At 46.4% G+C, this 8,711-nt stretch overlaps 2 protein-coding genes across 2 annotated transcripts in view; one reads left to right on the forward strand and one right to left on the reverse strand.

Moving 5' to 3' along the window:
• The window catches only part of EVX2 (even-skipped homeobox 2), a 53,594-nt gene extending 51,642 nt beyond the window's left edge, over positions 1–1,952 (reverse strand). The window contains exons 1-2 of the mRNA XM_014518589.1: positions 1,529–1,952; positions 183–460 (exon numbers count right to left, since the gene is read on the reverse strand). Of these exons, the coding sequence (XP_014374075.1) occupies positions 183–460; positions 1,529–1,952 (702 nt within the window). The remainder of the gene's footprint in view (positions 1–182; positions 461–1,528) is intronic.
• Positions 1,953–2,109: 157 nt separating this feature from the next.
• HOXD13 (homeobox D13) overlaps positions 2,110–8,711 on the forward strand; it is an 8,739-nt gene continuing 2,137 nt past the window's right edge. Inside the window, exons 1-3 of the mRNA XM_006020822.2 lie at positions 2,110–2,167; positions 2,554–2,586; positions 4,572–4,592. Coding sequence (XP_006020884.1) covers positions 2,110–2,167; positions 2,554–2,586; positions 4,572–4,592 — 112 coding nt within the window. The remainder of the gene's footprint in view (positions 2,168–2,553; positions 2,587–4,571; positions 4,593–8,711) is intronic.

Below are 8,711 nucleotides of genomic sequence, written 5' to 3' on the forward strand. Positions count from 1 at the left end.
CCGTCCCGGCATGAGGCTGGCGCGGGGTTTCGCCCCGTCCCCTTCCTCTCCCCCCACCCCCCTTCCGCACAAAGGGGGGTGTCCGCTCCCAGGCAGCAGGACAGAGCTCTGACACCGGGCCGCTGTGCAGCTCCCGCGCAGCACAACAGCACCCGCCCTGCGAGCCCATCTCGCGGACATACCTTGATGGTGGTCTCGGGGAGGTTGAGCGCGGCCGCCAGCTCGCAGCGCCGGGGCCGAGACACATAGTTCTCCCGGTAGAACTCCTTCTCCAGCCGCGCGATCTGCTCCCGCGTGAAGGCGGTGCGGTACCTCCTCACCTGGTCTGCCCCCGAGCCTGAGCTGCCCAGTGCGTTGCTGCTGTGCAGGTTGGTTATGCTGGAGCCGGAGGAGGAGGAGGAGGAGGAGGAGGAGGAGGAGGCGGTGGTGGTACTGGGAGCCGAGCTGCTCTCTGAATAGCCTGGGCAAGAAACAAACAAGCAAGCAAACAAAGTGAAATAAAGATTTGTTCCTGGCGAGGCGTTTGCGCGTATTAACTGAAGCAGGAGGCGAGCTTCCCAGCCTGATTCTGAACACTGATAATTAATGCTAGCTGTCACCGTTACAAATTGCTGCTGTTAATAGAATCAATAAAGTTTTTGAATCGCTTCATAACCAAATTATTCTAAGTAAATTAGGCCTTTTTTTTTAAGTAATTATAGAATTCTGGTATCTGAAGCAAATTAGCCAAGCGAGGGCACAGATGCAGGGCACGGTTTCAGAGCTGTGGTACGGCTCTCACGCCGCGATGATCTGATTATAATTAGAAACTGGGAATCAGCTTCTGCAGCCCTGTGAGCGTTGCTTATTTTCGTTTGAGATACGCACAATAAAAACGACCTTGCACAAAGATCTGCCCGGCAATGCTTTGTAGGCGACTTTTCTTCCTTGACACGTTTGACAAAAAATGCACATACCATGGCACCTAGGAAAGCACTGATCTTTCCATTACCACACTTCCCAATCAGAATAATTCGCCAACATTTCTTTTAAAGTTGTCACGATACGAGGGCGTTTAATATTCTGTATTACAACAGAAGAAAAGTGAACAATGCCCAATTATTATTGGTGTGAATACACAATGACACATTTTACACGCACAGAGAAAGACAACCACGCACGCAAACACACCGATGCATACTTCCTACGGATCTAAAAACCCAATTTATTCCACATACGTATATGTGTACAGAGGGAGAAATAGAGATAGGCGTTAGCGAACGAGAGGAGCGAGAGATTTCCCTGAATATACGTGTGTGGGAATATACCGATGTGTGTGTGTGTATACAGATACGTGTATACACACACAGACACTTTGGTCTATGAAGACTGTTTAGTGCATCTTGTCTATCGTGAGAAGGCAGCAATAACAACAGTTCGCAGCTTTAGCACGGGCCGTACTGAATTCAGAGAGCTATTTCCAGAGGCCCACAAGTTTTCCCCAAATAAAACTGTACGCTTTAGACGGCGAGGACAAACGAGCAGTTACCTTTGTTATTGTTTTCCTTCAGCTGGGAGGAACTCAGGCTGGTTGGGGAGCGGAGAGCTGAACAGCCCACCTCCACATCACTGTTCATATCTGCCTCTTGAGCAACTTCTGAATAATGGCTAATTTTCTTCCTGCTCTCAGACGAAGGGATTTCGGAGGAGACGCTGCTCTCTGTGTTCTGATGCTGAAGATTGAATAAAGTGTCTATTTCAAATTTGCCTTTGGCAGGGATGTCCCCTATAGTGCTATGCAGAGAGGCGGAAGTTAGTCTAGGGCTGAGGCGACCACTGTGTTGAGAATTTTCAAGGGCCTCCAGCACCGCATTTCCAGCTGAGTCTGACAAATTCGCGAGCCTTTTGCCAGCTGTAGGACTGTGCAGCCCTCTTTCCATCAGAATCATCTCTTTTCTTATTCTTTCCATCATCTCAGCTTTATAAAAAATGTCAAAGTTGCAGGGTTGGTCCTGTACTAATGATCAGCTGCAGCAGGGGCTAATTCACATTCAGCCCGGCAAGTGTCTCTAAATATTATTATCTCTTTTTGAGGGAGGCGTAAAAATTGTGGGATGCCAAAGCGAGGGAATGACTGGTCAAAATGACCTATACATCCTTTCTAGCCCGAAATGTCATTCATCAAAAAGTAGTGCTCGTCATTAAGGTAGGAATGACGCTGTTCGAATAATCATTTATTGTAACAGGTTTATAAGCAAATAAATACAAGCTCCTGTCAGTGGATAATGAAGGCGGCTTCTGAGCAGACAAATATATCCAGGTAGAAAGAAAGAAAGACAAGAAGTGAAGAGTAACGCGCTTGTCCTTAGCTTGATCAGATCTTGCTTGAATTGCTCTGGGGTTTGGCCTCTGGGGTGAAATTGACAGTCTGATTAATAAAATGAGCTGTGCAACATTTCCCCCTTCATTTAGGTGCATCATTATGCTCTGATTTTTGTTTTGTTGCCTTTTAGGTCCTAATGATGCAGCTTCTTTCTCATTTGTCCTCGGACAGAGCTACATGCTAAATAATAGATAATGCTTCTTTTTATTATTTCGGAAGCGGATTTTAGATCGCAACGAGAGAAAATCTTGGCAGAGGGACCTGCGGACCGAGCATACCCCACGCTCGATTTTATTTACTTTTCCTTCCCAGCCGAGAAGGCATTAGCACTTTTATTTAAGGATGCTGCCCGCACACCCCCCCATGCACACCAGCCTCACACTGGGACTTATGCTCGCACACACCCCCATGCACACCAGCCTCACACTGGGACTTTTCCAGACTGATGCTGCCGGTCCATACCGCTTTATGTGCATGTACGACAGCTGCCTGGAAATGCTGTTATTTATTGTAATCCCGCTTTTCTAGTCTATTTTCCTCGCTGCATCCTTAAACCTGATCTCCTTTTACTTGCTGTAATTCTACTTATCGACGAAACCAGACTATGATTTCCCCCCTCTGGGGGACATGTTCTCTGTTGTATAATTTAATGGGAAAAAACAACAACAAATCTCCACACAGCGTTAAATGCACGTATGATTTAAAGCACCATATTGCAGCACTATCTCATTCTCTAGACAGGTTTCTCTTTTGTATCCATCCCCCTCCCATCCCCTCCGTCCGCGAAGATCGACAAGCTTAAAAAATTAAAAAATAAAATAAAATAAAATGACTCGCGTTTATTCTGCCAAGGCTTGGGACATTCGCGGAGATACGCTATTATTATCATTAGCAGCCTTGCCCCAAAGTTACCTGTGGCTCAATTAGCTCATCTGTCCGTTGTCTTCCGGGGTGATCTGGAGTAAAATGTCTCTCTCTTGCTGGAAGGGACACGGGCTACCGAGTTTAGGAGACGTGACTATTGGAAAGTCTCCCCTCAGTGATAACTTTGCAAGTAATAATGACGCTGATGGCAACCATTTAAACGAAGATAAATCCTTTGTCGTTAGCATCTCTGGAGTACTCTTCAATAGCTGCCCAACCTTGCGTCTCCGCGAGGGTTTTTTTCACCCACATAATACAGTTTTAGACCCGGAGTGTCTGAGTTTGATCGGCGACAGCAATACTCCAGTGCTCCCTGGGATTAAATCGGATTTTTTTTTCAAAGACAGTCTGTTCCTTCTCATGGGGAAGTCACACACAAGTTCTTATGCTTTTGCGCATGATTCATACCTCGAAAATGGGATAGTCGTCAGATTTTTTTAAAATAACGTGTTAAAGTCCCTAAACAGCCCGCGAAATATTTAGGAAACATTCTAGGCGCGCGGTTTATAAAATCCACCGCTCGACTCATGCGGGTTTTTTCCGCCCTTTGAAATGTGAATTTAGCTGCTGTGTGGTGGTGTCCTGTGTGCTGCAGCCCAAACCAGAGGAAAGTAAATAGCAACTTTCCCCTACCCCAGCATCCTTTCCCAGCGGGTGCAACACAGACCCGGCACACACTGGTTCTACCAAGAGCAATTGGGAGGGCAAAGCCTGCCTACGGCCAGCACAGCACACAGGCACTTTCTGAAATGAGCTTTTCCCCATAAAGAATTGTAAAAGACAGTAACAGATTTGCCTTTCTTACCCCAAAGAGAGGTGATGAGAAAGCGGTATCTTCTCGTGTGCTGGGAGACAGCACTGCCACCTACTTCAATTTTTTTTTTTTTAATTTAAAACAGTTCTCTTCCCTGGTCTCCCTGGGCTGGGCTGTTAATACGGAGCTATAGAGACAGCGACTCCCTGCAGGGGAGATGCAGCACGTCGGAGGAGCAGAGCCGCTCACTCCGGGCTTGGGCTCTGTCTGGAGGTGACTGTAAACACTGAGGACCCTGAATTCACAGCCCTCGGGGCTGATCCGTGTTACAGGGCTGACCCGGGCTGTCCCAACCGTCCCGGAGAGAAGGGACAGGTCCTCCTTAGACACACGCGATGTTTTTCACGCTGGAAGAGTTACTGATGGGTATGACACCCCCCCACCTTTTACTGTAGAGCTGAGCGCTGGCTTCGCCCAGACGGAGCTCCGAGTCCCCTGCTGGAGGAGGAGAAGCGGAAATCTGTGGTCGCCTTTATTGCTGTCGTTTGGCGCCCCCATCTGTTTTCCTAAATACTTTAACTGGGTTAGTATCTCCGCTCCACTTCTTTCTTGAGAACCGCAGCTCGAGCCCAAATCTCCAGCCCACTCCCAGCCGAATCCCAAGCAGGCTGGTCTTCCAGAAATGTTTCTGCACCACCTGAAAAGCAAATTAAAATAATACAAAAATAAGAATAAAACGTTTTCTCCGACAGATGAAATGGGCTGCGAGGAAACTCCCCAGCGAGGGGAAGAAAATGCCAGACACAAGCTGCACTCTGAATTACCTTTATTAGAGTTATTTTATATTTTGCACCTTTCAGCTAGTGCTGGTATTTCATTTTATGTAGAACATATTTGAGAATGTTGCTACATTCATGTGCAGGGGAAATTACATGCTATAAAAGACTAATAATCTTCTACTAAGTAGATATTAAGTAACAAAAAAAAGGTGTACACAACGCAGTTAATCATTCCGCTCAGAAATATGCACCCGCCTACACATGAGTTATTTGATATTTATATTCCTCGAAAACTAGGTTCATTAACTGTATAAGTGTTTTTAGTCCTTTTAATTTTCCTTTAAGAAAAACCTGTTTTAAGGTTTTTAAGGTATATTTCAAGGTTTGTATTAGTGAGCAAATGTAAAGGAAGTTACAGAGACCGGAGAAACTATGTGAGTTTTTGCTAGACTGAGCTGTTTGCTCAGTTGCTGGAAGTTTAAATAGCTGCGTAGGCCTATAGCCAAAAAGCCCGTATTTTATCTTGTAAGTTATTACTTATGGCATCACAAATATTTCAACTAGGCTTATTAATCCTGAACTGGAAAAAAAAACCCGACTTAATTGACGTGATACTTATTAAATCAACCAACATTTCCAGCAGCCTTTCATTAGTCCAGCCAAGTGTTCTTGGGAATCCTGAGTAAACATTTGTTTCTCCTCAGCTGCGGAGGCTCAGAGACGAACTGCAAAGTGTTATTGCTAATGCAGGTAACAACAGCGCCTCGATGTGCTCCCTCGGTGGGAACTCGCACAACTTCTCCTGTTGTTTCAGTCTCATTTGCCTCCAGCAGTCTAACTCTTCTGCATTGCGTTTGACTTCGTTAGGTGTCTTACCCGGCTCAAGCAGTGAGAGATTCATTAGTTTTCTCCAACTATTCTTAAAAAAATGGTAAGGGAAATTAGAACAGGACCAGGTGTGGGTGAAACGCCCCATGAGAGCTAATGTTGTTACTATGAAATATGAACTTCCATTTCTACCCATGAGAACTTTTAAAATGTTTTCTCCTATGCCTCAAGAGGGGTGTCTGTGCCCAAAAGCTTGCAATTAAAGTTTTTGGGTTTTTGGTTTTTGTTTTTTTGCAAAAATCTATTTGGTCTAATAAAAGATATCACCTCTACCACGAGTCCTGTTTCAATGTTATTACTATATACTTTCACTTTGCCCTTGATTTGACTACTATCCAGTTGCAATTCCAGCTTATATATTCTTTAGTTGCTTCCTGCTCTACATGGGATCATAGAAAGGCTGATCCTTACAAAAGAAATTTTTAAAAAGCGTTGTTGATGATCACTCTGAAGCACCCGTACCTGAAAATTGGGACTGGCGTGTTAATTCGCTTTCTGTGTGACTCTCTTTCCTCTGTAGTTAGCAAGAGAGAGAGACTTTTCAACTGAGTGGTTTCCACCATGAAATCTGGAAAGTCTATTTCTATTATACAAGGCAACAATACAGTTCATCCCGACGTTAATCTGCTTGCCGAGCCCAAACTGGAAAACTTGTGGGGCCATCTAGTGACAGACCCGCGGTACAGCACCGTGTGCTGAAGCCTGGGCAGGGCTGAACGGCGCAGCGTGAGAGAATGGCTCTCCCGGCTTACACCTCCAACTCCACAAAACTGGAAGACATTTGATATTGTTGTTGAAGACTTGCTGCTGTGTACAGGAGCTGCCTGGAGTTTTACTGGAAACATCAGTGCTCTCTGTGAGCCCATATTCTTCTCTTCTGTACCATGTAATGACATAATTAGAGTATAAATACCTATACATTTATCTACTTACCTACATATACTGATTCTACATTTTTAATGAGAGGTAGAGAAGACTGGAATCATTATGCAAACCGGCATCCAACATATCCTCTAATTAGTCGTGCTTTTAAAGTAATTAATAACCAATGTAAATACACTACAGAAGTCCCATTCAAGGACAGCGCTGAGCACATCCATTGTGTCTGTTTGCGACCGGCTTTACAAATGCGCAATATACCGCTCAGCTCAAATTATCAATTTTATGTTGTGAAAAAGTTACTTCAATTTAAACGGAATATTTGATGTTGGCGCACAGCAGTGAACTTGCACGCAAGTTCAGGATGAGTTATAACTGTTACCACTGCTTTCGAGTAATGAAACATTTACTACTAGTTTATGAACCCCCAAAAACTGCGTTAGACACTCAGATGTGCTTAAAAGTTTGTAAAAGTCTAGTAGGGGCGATTAGGCAGAATGACAGGGTGATATATTTCAATATTAAAAATATAGCTTTAATTTTTTAATGTTACATGGCTGTATGAAGCTTTGAACAGACATGAGACGGATTTCGAAAATACATTTTGACAGACATTTTTCCACTACACTTAAAAGTTTTCTTTACTGCTATTGCTGTTTCAAATGCCCTGTCCTTCCACTTATACATTAAAACAGTATACAAGTTAATATTACACAAGGAAAGGGGGCGGGTTGGGAGAACGTTGTTTTGAAATCCTAATTATTTATTCTTGTCCTACTTCTGTATGACTGAACGAAATCAGAGCGAACGAAAATGTGATGTTTTTCCCCCCTGCAGCACACAATAGTAAACGATTAGAATCAGCAATGACTTTAGAAAGCAATCGAAAGAAAGAAATCGAATTAAAATATTGCAAAGGACAGGAGAGCGTTACCCAAGTCCGATCACAGGACCGTAAGGAAAAGAGGTAGAGGCGACGAGGAGGGGACATGCGTATGTTTGCTGGGGATGAAATGAGGAAGTGAAGGGGAGACAATAAGAAAGCAGTGACTAAGGCCAACAGGTTTTACGAGGAAAGGGATTTTAACACTAGCTCTGCCGGATCTGTCCACGTTTGGAGGAAATTAGATTATTTCAGAAATCAGAACAGGCGACTCTTCTCCGTGGGAAAAAACTCGGTCACTTTCCTGCCTGCTGCGCTTGAAAACTAGCTCGTGGGTTATGCTGATGGCCGTCCTATTTCTACATGGAAAATGTAAGACAGATAAAGAGGATGTCCACTAACTGTCTGCCAAAGGAATGGCAAGTCTCTCTCCAAAAGGCGGAATCGGGAAAAAATACCCAGCTCTTCTAACAAGAGGCAGAGCTGCCAGTTATAGCTGCCTCCTAAAAGACGGTTTTGTTTCTGCAAGTAGGAAGCGATGAGAGACTCTCTTCCAACACTTCATTATCCAGAAGGGTATTGCTCGCACAGAAACTAGCCTAGTGCACCGCTCAGGGCTGATCCGCGCAGAAGCGCCCCGCCTAAACAGCAACAGGTCTCAGCACTCGGACACCGAGCAGGATTTGCCGCTCCTGTTCATGGCCCCATGATCGTTCTTCCCGTCCACGGTGCCCTGTAGGCCAGGCAGGAGAGCACGGGATTTTACACCCCCAAACACACCCCGAAAGGTTCATTGCTAGACCCTGAAGCGCTGAGCTCGGCCGCACCCGAGATGCGGGGGAACCAGCGTAAGTGCGGCAGGCAGCGGGTCTGCTCTGGCGGTGCCATAAAGGCCAGCTCCAGAAGTCCGCGGGCTGTGCCGTGGCGGAATCATGGGCCGAGACCCGCCGGCCTGGGCAGTTCTCTCCTGGTTCCCCGCTCTGGGGCGGGGAGCTGCCCGCAAGGCGCTCCCTGCCCGGGGCCGGCGCCGAGGCGGAGTGGCGCAGGGCCGGGGGACACTTCCGCGGCTGCCATGCAGGCCCGAGTGCTTGCGCTGGGCCTCCCTACCCCGGGCAGCAAACCCGGCTCGGCCCCCGGGGCCGGGGCCGCTGCCGGGGCCCTCGGTGCGCTGGCGCGGATGAGCGGGGGCGAAGCGCTGCGAGCTGCCGAAGGCAAGGCCTCGCTCTGCCGGCCCTGCCCCTG

This window comes from Alligator sinensis, unplaced genomic scaffold (genome assembly GCF_000455745.1).
Source record: "Alligator sinensis unplaced genomic scaffold, ASM45574v1 scaffold321_1, whole genome shotgun sequence".
Classification (NCBI taxonomy): domain Eukaryota; kingdom Metazoa; phylum Chordata; order Crocodylia; family Alligatoridae; genus Alligator; species Alligator sinensis.